This window comes from Aythya fuligula, chromosome 16 (genome assembly GCF_009819795.1).
Source record: "Aythya fuligula isolate bAytFul2 chromosome 16, bAytFul2.pri, whole genome shotgun sequence".
NCBI classification, from domain to species: Eukaryota; Metazoa; Chordata; class Aves; order Anseriformes; family Anatidae; genus Aythya; species Aythya fuligula.
Window position 1 is genome coordinate 15,130,007 of NC_045574.1, and position 17,246 is coordinate 15,147,252.

At 68.2% G+C, this 17,246-nt stretch overlaps 2 protein-coding genes across 2 annotated transcripts; one reads left to right on the plus strand and one right to left on the minus strand.

Annotated features, from left to right (window-relative positions):
* Window positions 1-2,103: 2,103 nt before the first annotated feature.
* Window positions 2,104-9,290, plus strand: ANGPT4 (angiopoietin 4). Its single transcript, XM_032198372.1, has 9 exons — window positions 2,104-2,513; window positions 5,807-5,962; window positions 6,149-6,270; window positions 6,554-6,786; window positions 7,307-7,422; window positions 7,593-7,694; window positions 7,772-7,938; window positions 8,418-8,548; window positions 8,651-9,290. The coding sequence occupies exons 1-9, from the start codon at window positions 2,217-2,219 to the stop codon at window positions 8,809-8,811; spliced, it is 1,485 nt and encodes a 494-aa protein (XP_032054263.1). The 5' UTR covers window positions 2,104-2,216; the 3' UTR covers window positions 8,812-9,290.
* A 3,706-nt stretch (window positions 9,291-12,996) lies between these two features.
* Window positions 12,997-14,046, minus strand: FAM110A (family with sequence similarity 110 member A). Its single transcript, XM_032198492.1, has one exon. It carries the CDS (start codon window positions 14,044-14,046, stop codon window positions 12,997-12,999), a length of 1,050 nt encoding a protein of 349 aa, XP_032054383.1.
* Window positions 14,047-17,246: the final 3,200 nt, after the last annotated feature.

A 17,246-nucleotide genomic window follows, 5' to 3' on the forward strand; every position in this document is an offset into this window, starting at 1 on the left:
CTGACCCCGTCCCCATCCCTCTGACCCAGCCACCGTGCGCGCAGCGCCCAAAAAAACCCACGCAGGACGCGTGTGTGGCCCGTGGAGAAGCACCTCGGCACGTTTCAAACGCGTTTTGCTCGAACTGCTGCCCTCCCCGGGGGCACCTCTGTGAATATCCTGGGTCTGGCTGCCCCATCCCTGCTCCCAGCGTGGGACCTGGGGGTTACGGGGGCTGCGGGGCCCTTCCAGGACGGGAGCGCTGGGTGTCAGCATCGAGCCAGCCCCGGAGCCTCGCTCGCAGGCACGGGGCAGCTCCTCCGTTTGCTTTCTGTCAAATAAAAAGCGTCGAAGCCTCCGGCACCCGTCGCCTCGCCTCGCTGCTTCCCTGCCGCTGCAGAAAATGTTTCCACGAGGCATTAAACCCCAGCCCCACGCCTCCACCCCAAAAGTGGTGGGGTAAAAAAGTGGCCAGCGGCTGCCTGGGTCAACCTGGGACCCCTCTGAACTGCCCAGGCCCTCAGGAACTGGGGGGGGGTCCCTGGGGAAAGATCTTGTTTTGGCGTTTCTCTTTGGAGCAGCAGCAGCATCTCGCGGCGTCTGAGCCAGCAGAAGGAGAAGCAACGTCCCCAGGACCCTGCCCCTTCCCCAGGTGCTGCTTTGGGACCTCCAGGGCTGGCTCTTGGGGTCCTGTAGGTGGGATCTGGGGGCTCGGGGCTGCTCCGGGTGGTCCCAGGGGCCGGCAGGGGGATGCCTGGGGGCTCCCGAGGAAGCTGGAGGTGCCCTGGAGATGCTGGGGTGCTGCAGGCAGGAGATGCTGGGACGGGGCAGCACCGTGAGCAGGGCACGAGGACATGGAAAAAAGGCTCTCGGCCACCCCTTAAAACCAGTTGGGGTCCCCGCTATCCAGAGGGGCCGGAGCACCCCGTGACCACCACAGCCCCCCCCCCCCCCCCCGGTGCTGCGTAAGCGGGCGGAAAACCCTGGGAAGGTGGCCGGGGTGTTCCTGTGCCGAGGGATTTTTGCTCTGCCATGCCAGCCCGTCCCCACAGCCAGCCCCAAATCTCCTGGGACAGCTTAGAAATAGCCCGGCACGTAGCCTGGCCCCCGTGGGCTCTGCGCCAGGCGCTGGGGCCCCGCGCTGGCCATGGGATGGCTGCGCCGCCCCGCGTGGGCGCACGGCACAGCGTGGGCTGCAGGGGTATTTTGTTTTATCCCGCACCCCGGGGTGGGTTTGGGGTGTCCCCAGGCCACCCCATCCATGGGGCAGGCGGAGGTGGGGGTCACCAGGGTCTGCACGGCACCTCCTGGGGCTGGCAGGGACGTCCCTGTGGCACTGCGGGCAGCGTGCGCCCGGATTTGGTAGCTCGTGGGTGGAATGGGGGCATGGTGTGCGTTTGGGGTCGGCCCCCCAACACTGAAATACCCCTAGGAGGCTGGGGGAGACGGGATATCCAAGGATGTCCCCGTCCCACACAGCTTGGCCACCCCAGCAGCTGCTCCTTGCTCTGCGGGGCCGGGGTGTGCATCCAAATCCTAAACCCTAAAGGGGCAGCCCGAGCCCTGTGGGGGCAGCAGGAAAACGCTGGCTGAGCCCCAAACCCCACACGGGATCCAACCGGGTCCCACCACCCTCTGCTGGGTCCCCACGGTCCCCACGGGCTCGTCCCACGGCCGCAGCAGCCGAAGGCAGCGCCCGGCTTCCTCCCCTGATATAAATAGCTGCAGGCGGGGGGAGCACGGCCCGGGGGTCCCAAGGGTGACAGGGGGCAGTGAGGGCGGATGGGGGGGGACCCTTTGGGAAAGGGACGAGGGGCTCGGGGCCGGGGAGGGCACGGTGGGGACGTGGGGGGCCGGGGGGCCAGGGGTGGCCGTGCGGGGAGGGCGTGCGGCCGGACTCTGCGTGCGTGAGGCATGGAAAGATCACGTGTGAAACTTGATCTCCCCGCAGCGGGCTCGGAGGAGAGAAAAAAAGATAGAAGTATTGTTTTTAAACAGATTTTTTTTTTTCCCCTTTTGTTTTTCTTTTTCATTTTTTTTTTTTTCCCTTGCTGAGCGAGACCCAGCCTAGCGATAAAAGGAGGCCGGGGCGGCCGCAGCCCGCTCAGAGCGCGCCGGGAGGAAATGCCGAGGGCGCAGCGCCGGGGCCGGGCGCTCAGCACCCACTGACCGACTCCTGGCACCCGCAGCACCCTTGGGTGCCGGGGTGAGGGGTTCCCCGTGCCTGTACCCGTGCCATGCGGGCGCTCGGCTTCGTCCTGGCGGCGCTGTGCGCGGCCGCAGCCCAGCGGCGGGCGCTGGATGGGGGCGGCCGGCGGCGTTTCCACCGCGTGCAGCACGGGCACTGCAGCTACACCTTCGTGCTGCCCGAGGCCGACCCCGTTCCCTGCCCTCCCGGCGTCGCCCCCGGCCCCTCCAACGCGCTGCTGCAGCGGGACTCGCCGGCCGGCACCGCGCACGCCGCCCGCGGGGCTGCCCAGCGCCTGCAGCACCTCGAGAGGATCCTGGAGAACAGCACCCAGTGGCTGCTGAAGGTAGGAGGAGGAGGCGGCGGGGTGGGTGCCAGGGGGTGAGGGGAGGCGGTGAGGAGGGTGGTGGGGAAGGGGTTTGCCCCCCCCCCCCCCCTGCAGCTGCCCTACACCCACCGAAGCCGCTTGCTGCGGTCAGCTCTGCGCCTTGCCCGCTGGGCTCAGCCCCAGGGCCTGATCCTGCCCCAAATTTTTCACCAGAGGGGATGGAGAACAAATTTGGTGCCACAAATGCCACTGATCAGCAGTTCTCACTGCCCTGCATCCCCCTGCCGTCCCCACCACGGGTCCCCTCCTGGTGCCCACCGCAGCGGCGGTGCCGGGCACCCCGTGGGGCTGAGCTCTCCCCATCCCGGCTCAGGACGGGACCCCTGGGTCACGGGGACTCCCACCCACCTCGGGGACCCCCGTCCTGGGTGCTGCTGCGCCCCCCCAGCCCCGGCCCCTTGGCGCGAGGCAGGAAGAGGTTTTTCCTTTCCGAGGTCTCTCCCGGTGCCTCCTGACCCCGCATCTGCGGCCGAGCGAGCGGCCGCCTGCGTCACACCCGGGAAGAGCTCCCGGGAGGCTCCCCCCGGGGCCACGTCCCCGCGGTGCCCACGATGGGGACGGGGCGAGAGGCTCGTCCCCAGGTGCCACCCACCCCCGAGCCGAGCGGCACCGCCGGGGACGCGGAGAGCGGCAGCGGGCACCCGTGGGGACACCCAGGGCTGTCCCTGTCCCCTCCTCGGCTGTCTCAGACCTCAAATTCCTCAAAAGCTGCACCCCAGCTCCCCTCAAAGCCAGCTCTGGGTGCTGCAGAGGGAGCGGCGAGGCCAGGCTGGCGGTGACCGATGCCCCCCGCTGCGGGGACGCTGCTCCAGCAGCGCTTGCGCACCTCAGCTCCGTGCAATCCCGGGGTCCCTGCACCCTGGGGTGCTGCCACGGGGCCCGCTGGGTGCTGCTCAGCCCCGGAGCAGGCAGGATGAAGCCGCAAACCTGAGCAGCTCTGGGCAGAGGTGCCCAAAATCACAGCCCGGGAGCAGGGGGCAGCGGCCGGTGCCCGTCCCCTCCCGCAGCACGGCCCCTCCAGCACAGGCAGATTTTTATTTTTTTTTTGCCTTTTTTTTTTTTTATGCTTTTTGCTTTCTTTTTCTGTTTCTTTGCTTTCCTTATTTAACTGGAACTGCGCAAGGAGGCTTGTTTTGGTTGGACTCCAGGCCTGAACAAACAAACCGGGCTCGAAGGAGGCACCGGGTTCGGGGACGGCTTGTAAACAACGCCAAATCCCCGGCTGCCAGCGGGGCAGATTCACGCTGTGCCCTGGCCCGTGGCTCTGGCAGGGCCCCCCCCCCCAGCCCCTTGCAGGGCTCCCCACCCCACCAGCCCCCTCCTCTGCCACCACAGACCCCGCTGGGGACACTGGCTGCGGGGTCACCCTCTCCACGCAGCCGAGCGCAGCCCAGGAGGGACAGCCGGGGACACCAGTGAGGACGTGGCACGCAGACTGGTGGCACTGGCCGAGGACGTGGGTGGGCACTGGGTGCCTGTCGGTGCCACCAACCTGACCACGGGGCCGAGACCCTGCAGGGACCGGCCCCAGTGGCAGCCCTTTTGGCAACGTGTCCCCAGCGTGGGGACAGCGGGGTGGCTGTGCCGCGCTCCCGGCCGGTGGTCGCTCGCTGCTTGGTTTTGCTGCTGGGCAGAAATTCTTGAGCAGGCTGCAAATTTTGGGCAGTGCCTGATCTTGATCTCCATGCACCAGGCTTGAGCAGGGCTCAGGACAAAACCTGGGGCTGATCCTGAGCTCGGGAGCAGTGCTGGAGCCAAGTCCTTGGTGTCACACCGCCAGGAGCCACAGGGATGGGACCAGCCCCAGGGCTTGGTCCCACTGGTGTGCGTCCCCCTGCCCAGCTCCCCCTGTCCCTTTCCTGAGGGGAGGGGACCCTGTCCCGGGGCTGGCCCTGTCTAGGGAGCTTTTTGGGGTGACCCACAGCCCCACGGCCCCCTCCTGGGGTGACCCCAGCCCCTCTTCAGTTCCTTTTCCTTAGGCAGAGCCATGGTTGGGGGCTCCCCCAGAAGGGGCAGGGACCCCCAAAAGAGGCAGCTTGCAGGGAGCAGCCGGGGCCAGGGCTGGGGCTGGAGCCAGGCTCTTTCTCAGCCCCCCTCCCCGTGCCAGCCTGACCTTTTCCACGGGTATGTACTGCCCCGCGCTCAGAGGGATGTTTGTTTTGACAAAAAAAAAAAAAAAAAAAAAAAAAAAAAGGCAAGATCGAGAGGGAGAGGAGGCCTCCCCGAGCCCTGAGAAGCAGCAAGATTAACGACGTGGTTAAAGGGAAACTCTCCAGCAATCACTCAGCTGGGGAAATGTTTTCCAGACCCGGCTCTCAGACGCTCCCCGCTTCCTCCCCGCGAGGGAAGCCCCCGGGGACCTGGGCGCAGCCCGAGGTGCCCACGCTGGGATCCTCCTTCCCCCCCCAGCTTCACCTTCCAGCCCCTGGGGGGGGTTTACATCATTTTTTCTGCGCCTCCAGCCCCCCAAGTGCTCGAAGAGGGGCGATTTCACTCCACCTTGCACTAACAAGTGCGGCGAGGGGCTGGGCACCCCGGCACCGCCGTGCCACGAGCACCGGGACCGGGGGCTTTCCTTGCACCAGCTCACGGGGAGGGGGGCCAGGAGCCACCTGGATGCGGGGGCGCGGGCAGCTCGGGACCCTCGGGGTGGGAAAAGGGTCGGGTTGGGCAGCCCCGGCGCGGGGCCGCGTTCCCAGCGTGGGCGGCAGCGCGTCCCTTCCGCTCCCCACGGCCCCCGCGGGGCGGCCGGGGGCTGCAGCCCTCGGCGAGGCTGTCACCCCGGAGAGGGGCCCGAATGGGAAGCTCACGGCGAGGATGCCAGAAATAGAAACCCTCTGGGAAGCGCCCGTCCCCCGCGGGCTGGGAAAGCGGAAGATGTTTCGGAGCCGTGTCCGCAGCCGGCTGCTTCCCAGCCCCGAGCGCTGCCCCGCCGTGGGGCAGCACCGTGTGCCGGAAAAGCTGCTGTCACCGCGGCTGGGGACGATGGCAGGGAGATGCCACCAGGCTTGGGAAACTGGGACAGCTGGGCCAACGCTGGTGCCGATGCCGAAGCTGGTGCCGAGGCCAATGCTGATGCCAAATCTGGTGCCAAAGCCAAGCAGGCTGCTCCGAAGCACCCAGGAGGGGTTGTGACATGCTGAAACCCTCCCGGGCTGTGCCAATTTGGAGGACGGAGGCTGTGGTGAGGCTGGGTACGGGGTGAGCTCCCCGACTGACCCATCCCATCCCATCCTCGCTGCTGTCTGCAGCTGGAGAGCTACATCCAGAGCAGCGTGAAGCCGGAGATGGCGCAGCTGCAGCAGACGGCGGTGCAGAACCAGACGGCCACCATGCTGGAGATCGGCAGCTCCCTCCTCAACCAGAGCGCCGAGCAGACCCGAAAACTCACCGACGTGGAGGCCCAGGTAGGTGGCAGCGGCAGGGGCACTCAGTGCGCGTGTCCCCGTGCCCCTGCTGCCCCCAGGACCGCCCCAGGGGCAGGTTTGGTGCTGCTAAAAGCGGGGAGATTCCCCGGGGTGGTGCCCAGGGGGCTGCCGCTGGTGGCTGGGGACCCCGCTGCCCACCCCGACGCTCCCCCTGCTCCCGGGCAGGTGCTGAACCAGACGTCGCGCATCGAGATGCAGCTGCTGGAGAGCTCGCTGTCCACCAACAAGCTGGAGAAGCAGCTGCTGGTGCAGACGAACGAGATCCACAAGCTGCAGAGCAGGAACAAGTAAGGGGCCGGGTCTCTGGCTGCTCTCTGGGAGGGCTGGAGCCCCTCCAGGGATCCCTGCGGGTGGCACAGCCCCATCACAGCCCCTTCGGCCTCGGTTCCTCCTTCACCTTCACCCTCCCTCGCTAAGGGCACCCACGAGGTAGAGAATTGCCAGGTGCCCCCGGGGACGGGGACAGCTCGCAGGGGTGCCGGGGATCCACAGCCAGGGTTTGGGGCTGCTTTTTTCCCCACTCAGCCCCTCGCATCCCTCCCCCGTGTCACCGCCACGTGTCCCCTTCAGCATCCTGGAGGTGCGGGTGCTGGAGATGGAGGCGAAGCACCAGGCGGAGCTGGCGGGGCTGCGCTCGGAGAAGGAGAGGCTGCAGGTTGTGGTGAGCCGGCAGAGCGGCACCATCGAGGACCTGGAGAAGTCGCTGCTGGCGGCCAGCGCCAACTCCAGCCTGCTCCAGAGGCAGCAGCTGCAGCTCCTGGAGGCGGTGCAGGGCCTGGTGCGCCTGGTGGCACAGGGCAGAGGTGAGCAAGGAGAGGCAGAGGGACTGGGGGGGGTTTGGGGGGGTTGGGGACCCTGTGCTGGCAGCTGCCCGGCTCACACAGAGGTGATTTCACCCCAAAAAATGAAGAATCCCAAGAGAAAATGAGCCTCGTGCCCCCATGGGAAGGGCTGGCACCCGTTTCAGAGCGCACACCAGCCGGGGCAAATCCCCGGGGATTTGGTTTGGTGGCAGCGTGGCCACCCCCTCGCCCAGACGCACAGAAATGTCACCAAAAAAAGGAAAACCAGGGGATGCAAAAGCATCCAAAGGGAGAGGAGAAAAGCAGAAAAACCAGGCAGGGCTGTGGGACCGGGGGGGCTCTGAAATCCCCGCTGCCCTCTCGCACGGTGGGAAGCCCCAGTGCCACCAGTGCACCCCACGGCGAGGTGGGGAAGGCACCCCAGGGCCCTGCACGTCCACCTGCATGGCGTGGGGCTGGGACAGGCAGCACCCCCGGTGCCCCCCCCTCCTCGGTGTTAACGCCTCCCCCCTGCCCCCAGCCTTGCTGCCCGGGGAGGAGCAGCTCTTCCAGGACTGCGCCGAGCTGCGCCGGGCCGGCTTCCACACCAGCGGGGTCTACACCCTGCACATCGCCAACCTCAGCGAGCCCAAAAAGGTGAGCGCAGCCTGGGGGGGGAACCTGCTGCAGCACCCAGGGGTGCTGCTGTCCCCAGGAGCCACCCGATGCGTGCAAACCCCATACCAGTGGCACCACCAAGCCTGAAGTTGGGGTGTCCTCGGGCACCCCCCGAGCCAGGGGCTGAGCCCCTCTGCTCCCCGCTGCAGGTTTTTTGTGACATGGAGACGGACGGCGGGGGCTGGACGGTCATCCAGCTCCGTGCCAACGGCAGCCTCAGCTTCCAGAGGAGCTGGAGGGAGTACAAGCAGGTCTGTGCGGGGACGGGGACGAGTTGGGGCACCCCCGTGCCCACCGCCCGCGCCCACCCTCCCCGTGGCTCCCCCAGGGTTTTGGGGACGCGGCAGGCGAGCACTGGCTGGGCAACGAAGCCGTGCACCTGCTGACGAGCCGGGCGCCCTACGCCCTGCGCGTGGAGCTGCGGGACTGGGAGGGCAGCCAGGTCTATGCCCACTACGGGAAGTTCCAGCTGGGCAGCGAGAGGCAGCTCTACAGGTAGGAGAACGGCGGCGAGTTGTCCCTGGCCCCCGCAGCCCCCAGCCCCCAGGACTGGCACGGCTCGCTGCGGGTGCCCGGGGGACCCCGGGTCCCCAGGAGGTTGCAGGGTTCCCGGTGGGGTTTCGCTGGGGTTCTCAGCGGATTTCCTCCCCGGGGATGTGGCTGTGCTGCCTGCTCCTTCTTCCCCCTGGTTCTCGAAATCCCCAAGTAGATTGTGATGCCTGAAGTTGCATTAAAACCGAGGGATTTCCCACCCCAGCAGGCAGCCGGCGCGCTGGCGGCCGCTCGCCGCTCCTCTCCAAAAGGGCTCGTCCCCAGGGTGCTGCATCCGTGTCCTCGCGGGGATGCCAAACCCTTGTGGTGCCAGGGACAGGGGCTGGGGGGCAGAACAGGGCCTGGGGGGCTTTTTAACCCCCTCCCCAAAGCATCTAACGGGTGCTGATGGCTCGCCCGGCGCGCGTCGCCCTCGGCCGCAGGCTCTCGCTGCAGGACTACAGCGGCACGGCCGGGCAGCAGAGCGGCTTGGCCCTGCAGGGCACCAACTTCAGCACCCGCGACGCCGACAACGACAACTGCCTCTGCAAATGCGCCCAGATGCTGTCGGGAGGTGAGCGGGGAGCTGGGGCTGGGGTCCCGAAATCACCCCCCAAAAAACCTCCCGGCGCTCGGCCCCGCAGCACGCTCCCGCCCCGCTCCCTTCCTCCCGCAGGCTGGTGGTTCGACGCCTGCGGGCTCTCCAACCTGAACGGCATCTACTACCCGGCCCGGCACAACATCCGCAAGCTCAACGGCATCCGCTGGCATTATTTCCAGGGCCCCAGCTACTCGCTGAAGGGCACCCGCATGCTGATACGGCCCGCGGGCTTCTAGCGCGCTGCCGGACCCCGTGCCGGCCCCAGACCCGTGCCAGACCCCGATGGAACTGAGCCACCCGGCTGCAGGAGCTGCAGGGAAGCTTTTCCCCCAGTTATTATTCCTCACTCTTCTTCCTCTCGTCCCCTGGGAGCCCGTGCGGAGCGGCGGCAGGGCCGGGAGGGAGGCGCTCGCCGTGCCGAGGAGCTGGGGGCTGCGGGACCCGTGGGGGCTCTGCTCAATCCGAGCTTTGGTGTACGTAACCCGTCCCTTCCCAGCCCAAATTCTCACCGTCCCCACGTGTCAGTGGGGTTTCTGGCTGCCCCCACCACATCGAGCAGGTACGGGTGGCTGGGAGCCAAGGGGACACGGCTGTCCCCTCCTGCGTGTGCCATCCCCGTGCCAGCCGTGCACGCTGGGCGCTGCTCCTCGCGGGATGGGGCTGGTGGGAAGGGACAGGGGCGTCCCTCGAGGCACAGGGGACCTGGGTCTGGTGTGATGGGTGACAGCCCCGGGGGGCTGGGAGGTGCTGGTGGGGGGCAGCAGCCAGGGAGGGGTGGGATGGGGCTGGGGGTGGCACACGGGGAGAGGGGCTGGGGGGCAGCGGAAGGGGGCTGGAGGCTGGGGGTGGCTCGGGGCTGGGGCAGGGGTCAGAGGGAGGGGAAGGGGGGTGCTGGCAGGGCCGAGCCCCCCCGTGCTGCCAGCTCCAGCCCCTGTGGTTGTGTGCACGTGGCAATCCCAAACTCGGAGACCAGTTTGGTGGAGGTTTGGAAAGCGCGGGGCGAAACGCAGCCGGGTCTCCATCCGCTGAGAGGAGCCCCCGCGCCCCGGAGCTTGGCACGGAGACGCTTTTATTTTTGTACAAAGAGATATTTATTGTCCCAGAGCTGCGCCGGGCAGCACCCGTGTCCCCCCCCCCACCCCAGCACCAGCCCTACCCAAGAGCGAGGCGTCCCCGAACCCGTGGTGTGTGTTGGGGGGGTGTCCTTGCTGCCCCTGGTTCAGCAATTTGGGCAGGAGCAGGAGTAGGAGCAGGAGCGAGCAGTCGGTGGGGTGTCCCTTGAGCTAAATTTACTGGGGCAATTTAAAAATTACCCCAGTAAAAAAAATAATAATAATTAAAAATTAAATTTATTGGGGTCACCGCTGGCTGGGGACAGCGCGGCGCTGCCTCGGCCCCTTGGACACCACACAGACGGACTCCACATAAAGGGAGCTTTCGGCAGCCTCCTCGTGATGCCTGGGTCATTTGGGGAGGAACGAGACCCCCAAATGCGCCCCCAGCCCCATCACACCCAGCTGGGGAAGGGGCTGCTCCGCCCGGCCCCATTCCCCTCGTGCCCCGCTGAGGCCGGGCAGCTCGGTGCATGGATGAGGCCGGGTGCTGCGGGCTCAGAGCCCAGCCTGGTGCCCAAATTGGTGCCCAGCCCCGTCCCCCTCGGCCCTGCTGCCACTAGAGGTCCCCTACAGCTCGGGGACCACCCCACAGCATCCTCTGTAGGGGACAGGGGTGACACCGGTGCCCCCGAAGCCCTGGGGACCAGCGGTGGTGGCAGCTGCAGAGCAGGGACCCCCTGACCCCCCTCCCTGACCCCCCTCCCTGACCCCATTGCCCCCACAGCACCCAGCCCACAGGCAGCCCCCCCCCCCCCCGGGCCTGCCCCCAACCCCGCTCTCAAGGCCTTCGCTAATTAACGCTGATTAAAACAGGCGGTGCAGCTGCCACTTCCCACAAGGTGCTCATCAGTGGGGCCGTGCGTGATAATTAAAAAATGGAGAATGCAAATGGGGCCGCCCGGAGGCTCTGCGGGCCGCAAGCATCCTGGCTGCGAGCCCTGTGCCCCCCCGGTGCCCCCCCGGTGCCCCCCAGTGCCCCTTCCTATTCCAGGGGTGCCGAGCCAAGCTCCCCAAATCCTGCTGCTCTCCCTCTGGGGTACCTATGAGGACCAGGGGGCAAATCCCCAAGATGTGGGATGTGGGACACGGGAAAGGGGAAGGGTGGGGGCCACGGAGACCCCCCCCCAATCGTTGCTCCCCGCTATAAATACCCGGTGGGCTCAGCTGCGGCTCCGCTCCGAAACCGGAGCCGGCGGGGAGGCAGCTGCCAGGGAAAGTGATAGGGAGCGTGGGGAGCGTGGGGCAGGGCTGTCCCCCCGTCCCCCTGTCCCCCAGGGTAGCGGGGGGCCGGGGCTGTCCCCCTGTCCCCCACAGGGACACACGGACCAGGGAGGGGGCACCCCTGGGGGGCCACGCGTCGCCTCGCCGCGGCTGTGCCGGGGGGTGCTCGGCCCCGCTCCCCAGCAGAGGGTCGGCTGCAGGGGGGGGCTTCTCCGTGGTAAATTTAGCTCAAGGGACATGCCGGGCTGAGGAATTCGGCAGCACAGCCGGATTCAGCCTGGAACGGGGACGTGGATCCCGCAGAGCTTCCCCTGGGGGGGGTGGCAGCCCCGTGTCCGGCACCCTGGGGAGCCCCCAGCGCCCCACACACCATTATTATAGGATCCCTCGGGTGCTCGCTGCCTCCCCAGCTGGTGGCCCTGACTCACTGGCCACATCCTGTCCCCAAATCCCTGCGTGGCCCTGGGCGGGGGCCCCTGGACCTGCCCGGCTTCTTCTGGGGAGCCGAGTGGGTTCTGTGTGTGGGGTGGGGGCTCTGGGCACCCTGCAGGGAGTGGGGTTGGGCTGGGAGCTGCCGCCACGTGCTGTGTGCGGCACAAATCCCTGCTGCCTGCGAGCATCCCGCAGCCCTCCCACACCCCCCGTGCCCCAGGTGGGGGCTCCCTGGGTGCCCTTGGAGCCCCCTTCCCCAGCAGCACAGCACTGGGACCCCCCTCCTGCCTCTCCTCCCGCGAGGAACCCGGGGCTGCAGGAACCCACAGCCGCGCGAGGCTGCCCGGGGAGAACACGCGGGCGCTTTCATCTTCAAAGCTCTCCCCGCGCCGCCTTTCATCCCCCCGGTGCCTGGGAGGTCTCTGCTATCTCCTCCTCATCTCGCAGCCCCGGAGCAGCGAGGACACGGCCAAGCTCCAAGCTCCGAGGCGTTTCGCTGCAGAGGGCGCGAAGGCAGCGCCCGGCAGGGCTGCGCGCTTGGCGCGGCGCTGGCTGCGGTGCCGAGGGGAATCCCGAGGCCGGGCTCTGCCGGGACCTGCCAGACCCAAAAACCGCCCCGCTGCACCCTCCGGGCCCCGCGCTGGCACGGCACGGCACGGCACGGCACGGCACGGCACGGCACGCACACCGCCTGGCACCCCTCGGCTCGGCACCACCAGGGCCAGAAGCAGTGCGCCTCGTGCTGGCGACTCCAGGAGAGGTTTGCAAGGAAGGGGCACGTTGTGACCCTCTTGTCCCCGGTCCCCAGCGCTCTGGGGATGCCCAAACGCATGAATTCCTCCAGCACCAAGGCCCAGCCCTTCTCCTGGCCCCCTTCTGCCCGGGTAATTCCCCGGCCAGGCCCTCAGGCAGCAGCGGGGCTGTCCTTCCCCACCGCATCCAGAGACAGCCACACACACGGCATCCAAAGCTGAGAAATTTAATAAAACCTTCTCCATTGTTATCACTTTTCTTTTTTTCTTTTTTTTTTTTTTTTTTTTTCTTTTACAGATCACGCATCAGGAAAACCAGTAGAAATGAGGAGGAGACCGATAAAACCGTCTTCATAAATAAGAGGGCACAGCATGCCTGGGCTTTCTTGCTGACAGACAAAAAAGGGAGACACAAACACACACACACGCACACACACACAGACACCCGGGGAGCTCGGTTCTGGCCTCCCCGGCAGAGCACCCAGCTCCTCCAGGACACTCACCAGAGCGTTAGGATGGGGGCCGCCTGTGACCACCCCCCCAGCCGCATGCATCCTCACCCCCTGGCCGCATGCAAGGTCCCCAGCAGTGCCCTTCAGGGCTCCCGTGCGCTCCTGCACTCTGGGACCCATGGGTGCAGCCGGGATGCCCCCTCTGCGCGGGTGGCACCGGCCGTGCACCCCGCGGCCCGGCCAGCAGGATGCCAGCAGGCTCAGCCTCATCCCCAGCCCTCCGCGGGCTGGCGGGGACCTGGCTGCTGATTTTGGGGCCCCCCAGAGCCAGCTCCATCAGGAGGCGAAGTAACAAAGAGCAGCAGGGACGAGGCACGGCGCCCGAGTCCGAGGGTCCCGGATGTCCCCACCGCTCCGGCATCGGCACCGTGCGCCGGCGCGCAGCGGCGCTACACGTTGGAGACCTGCTGGGGCTCGCGGGCTTGGCGCAGCCCGTAGAGCCACTTGATAACGCGGGCGTTGCGCTCCACCACCGAGATGCCGTAGGGCATGCGCTCGGCCGGCCGGCCCTCCGGCGTGGCCGCGCTGCGGGGCGAGCGGCCGCCCTCGGAGCTGGCGGTGCTGACGCTGTGAAACTTGACGGAGACGATGTCGGAGCTGGCGCGGGCGAAGTGCTCGGCGCCCATGTCCCTCACCTCCTCCGGGTCGAGGCCGCAGTAGTTGAAGAAGCGCTCCAGGTCGGCGGTGGCCCGCGAGAAGCGGTCGCTCAGGTCCGACTTGGAGCGGTGCAGCAGGGTTTGCCGCCGGGCGCTCTCCGGGCGGCTGGGCGAGCTCAGCGCCGCCGCCGCCGCCGCCGCCGCCGCCGCCGCCGTAGGCAGCCTGCCCGGGGCGGGCGACAAGGACACCGGTGTCACCTGGCCGGTGGGTGCCACCCTAGAGGGCAGAGCCCCGCAGGGCCTCACGTCCACCCTGCGCACGGCCACGGTGCCGGGGGGCTTGGTGGCGGCGGGGCTCTCCGGTGCCTTGCCGGCCCCCTCCGCCCCGGTGCCAGGCGCCTCCGCTTTGCACTGCCACTCCCGGCCCCGCGGGCTCTCCGCCTTGGGGAAGGGGCTGTCGCAGATGTTGATGAGGTTGTTGAGGATCTCCAGGTTGAGGGAGGTCTTCGTCGCGCCGGCCTCCGTGCGGCGTGGTCCCGGCGGCGTCTTACGGCTCGGGGTGAGCATGGCTCGGCGCACGCCCGGCGCGAAGAGGGGCTGCTTGAGCAGCGGCGGCTTCACCGGCTCCTGCTTGGTGCTGGCGACCTGCTGGCTCTTCACGTACTTGGCCTTGTCGGCCTCCAGCCTCTCCACGGCGCTGGGTTTCCGCGCGCCGGGCTCCAGGCGCCGTCGGAAATACTCGGGGCCCTTGTTGAGGATGCGGATGGGCATGGCCGAGGTGAAGGGCGCCGCCACCGCCGCCCCCTTCGTGGCATCGCCGGCGCTCAGCGCCTCGACGGGCATCGTCCGGGCGGGTTGCGGGGGGTTTCGGGGGGCGCGGGGGGCACGCGCCGAGGCCTGCAAGGAAAGGACCAGGGTGAGGGGTTGTCGGCGGGGCGCTGGGGGCCTCCTGCCCGCGCCCCAGGGGTTGGGGGATCGGCGGGCGGACAAAGGCCCGAGCGGCTGCGCGGGGCTGTGCGGTGCCGCGCTGTCTGCTCCGGCTGCGCCGAGCTTCCTATTTCAAGGCAAGGGACCACGCCTCCGGCTGGCGTCCCCGAAATGAAAGGAAACCCGGCCAATCCGCGGAGCAAAGCCTGCTTCAAACGGCACCACGGCCAATGGGGCCGCGGGGAGGGCGCCCCGACATCAGCACCAAGGGAGCCCCGGAAAGGAGAGCAGCCCCTCGGTGACGGCCGTGCTGGGGGGGGCATCACCCTGCCGGGGGGCACCGCCAGCCCCGTGCGCTCAGCACCCCACCGAGCTGGGAAACTGGGGGTCCCCGCTCTTTGCAGCACCCCCGGTGCTCAGCCCCACTGCAGGCTGAGTGCAGAGCCCCCCCTATCCTATCCCCCTGCCCCGATCTCCTTTATGGGGAGCAAGGAGACCTGTGGGGGGGGGCAGCCCCCACCTGCCTGCCCCCACCTTCCCAGCCCCTCTTTGCCATCTGCAGCAGTGGATGGGGAGCGAGGGGGCAGCGCGTGGGGGTCCCAGGACACGGCACGCTGGTGCTGGGCTGCTCCCAAGCATTGTGAGCCCCCCCCCCAAAAAAAGCCCGGGGGGGGGGTTCCCAGCCACGTTTCCCCTACCAGCAGCCGCGCTGGAGGCCCGTGAACCCCGCACCCTTGGGAGCCCGCCAGGCACAGCAAGCACCCGCCTGCCCCAACGGTTGCGCTGAGGCAGCTTCCCCACCCATAGGAGGGGGGGCACAGCCTGTCCCGTGCCCCCCCACACCCCCCAAAGCCCTCCCACCCTGCAGCCACGAGCAGCCCTGGCACCCTCCAACCCTTCCCCAGCCGCTCCGAGAAGCCCCCAGGGTCCCCCCCTTGCAATTTAGGGCTCTGCCATCCGCCCCCCCAGGCAACGCTCCAGCCTTGCCGAGCACCAGGGTGGCTGCACCCCCCTTGACACCGAGCCTCCCCCCAGCCCCACAGGGCCTGATTTGGGGCACGAGCAAGCCTGGGGGAGCTGTGGGCGAGCCGAGGCACTCACCAATGCAAAGGGGGGGCACGGTGGGGCCAGCACGGCCCCGTTTCCTCCTCCCACAGCGGCCCCGAGCTGGCTGCCTCACCTGTGGCCGCTCACCTGCTTGCACAACTTCCTGGGTACAGCCCACGGCACGGCGGCTGCGGGCGGCAGGAGCCGGCCCCAAAGCCCCACGGCCCCACAGTGGCCGCCAGCCCGAGCCCACCAGCCTGACCCCCCGGCCCTACGGGGGTCCCTGGTGCAGCCCCCGGGTGCGCCGCGAGGGGTGAGCAGCCAGGGGAGGGTGGTGTCCCTGTCCTTGTCCCCATCATTGTCCCCGTTCCTGTCCCCGTTCCTGTCCCTGTCCCCATCTCCTGCACCATGGGGGGCAAGGATTTTGGTGCCCCCCTGCCCGCACACCCCATGGCAAAGCGGGGCTAATTGCGGGGACCGGGGGCACCGAAACCCAGAGGGGAGATGCCCAAGGGGCAAACCCCGCTGGGAGGAAATCACCACCAGGCTCCCCCGAGGCCCTGCGTCACCCAGCCCTGATGGAGAAGGGGCACGAGAGCCTGACTCACCCCCTCTGGGTGCTTTCCAGGCTGCGGGGAGAAGCTGTCAGCGGGGTGCCCGTGCCGCAGCACCCCTCGTGTCCCGCACCCCGCGGCAGCACCCTGCCCGCAGCCCCCCCTGCTGCCCCTCAACCTGTGCCAGGGACTGGGAGAGCTCTTTGGGGAGCACCTGATGGGTGAAGGGACGAGCACGCAGGGGTCTGGACCCTCAGCAAAGTCGCCGTGCCCACCACGGGCTCCCATTTCCCTGCTGGCACGGACGGCCCGGCCGGGCACGACCTGCTGCTCCGCATTCCTGGCGATGGGGAGCTGCCAGCCTGGCACGGCCGCCCCAAACTGAGCTGAGCCGCCCTCCAAACGGCCCGGAAAACAAAGCCAGCTTATCCCCAGCCCGAAAAGAGCGTGGCCACCCCGGCACAGAAGCTGGCCACCCAACTTATGCCCGGCCACGGTGACCCAGCCCCGTGCTGGCGGCACGGGACCGGCACGGCACGGCACCACCTCCGCCGCCTACCTGGATCTGCCCTGCGCCGTCGGAGCCTCCCCGGCCCGTGCTTGTCCCCTGGTGGCTCAGTGGCCCCGTGCCTGCTGCGTCCCCGCACCGTGGCCTCCCCTGCTCCCTGCGGGGCGGCACTGGAGCGGGTCTGCCCGCGGCGAGGCGGCTCACGGCTCCCTCTGAGTCACCGCCGGGAGAAGACGCCCTCCGAGGCAGCCCGGTGGTGCTCAGAAGGGATTGAAAACACCTCTCCTTGCCAGCGTGCCCGCGGAGGCACGGGGTTTTCCTCCACGCCGGGCCAGGCTTTAATTGCGGCTGCGTCATGGAGCGTGGCCGTGGCCGCTGACGTCCCGGCAGTGCCGGTTGGGCAGCGTGGATGCAGGAGCACGCTCGTGGTTTGGTCGGGGAGGAGGGAAGGGCCCCACCACAGCTCTGCAACCAGAGCTAAAATGTCCCCAACCACCCCCTGCCCTCGCCCAGGCAGGGGTCGGACCCTCCCCAAAGCCCCACGGTGTGCGCGGGCACCCGCTGCCTCCGCAGGGATGGGTCCCCTGTGCCCGTCCCGGCCCCAGGTCACTGCCACCCCGGTCAGCTCCTGGCCCCCGCAGTCCAAAAGTCCCCAAAGTCCAGCAGGTTTCTGTGCCTCCAAACAAAGCGGCTCAGCCGGGTGACAAGGACACCGAGCCTGGAGCCACAGGGAGCTGCTGGCCTGCGCCCAGAGCGGTGGCACCGCAGCTCCCGGCGTGTCCCCGCGGCAAAGCGCAGCGCCTCGGGGTGGGGGCTGAGGGTCTCAGGTGGGGGCTGAGCATCCAGGGCTTGGAGCAGGAGCTGCAGGACAGCAGGGAGCATTGCAAAACGCTCGTGGAAGCAAGAGAAAGAGGCGACGGGAGAGAAGAGCTGGGCGAAACTGGGAGAGCAAACACCAGAGCTGCACTGGGCTGGGGGGGGTTCTTTCGGATAAAGGTGGACCTGGA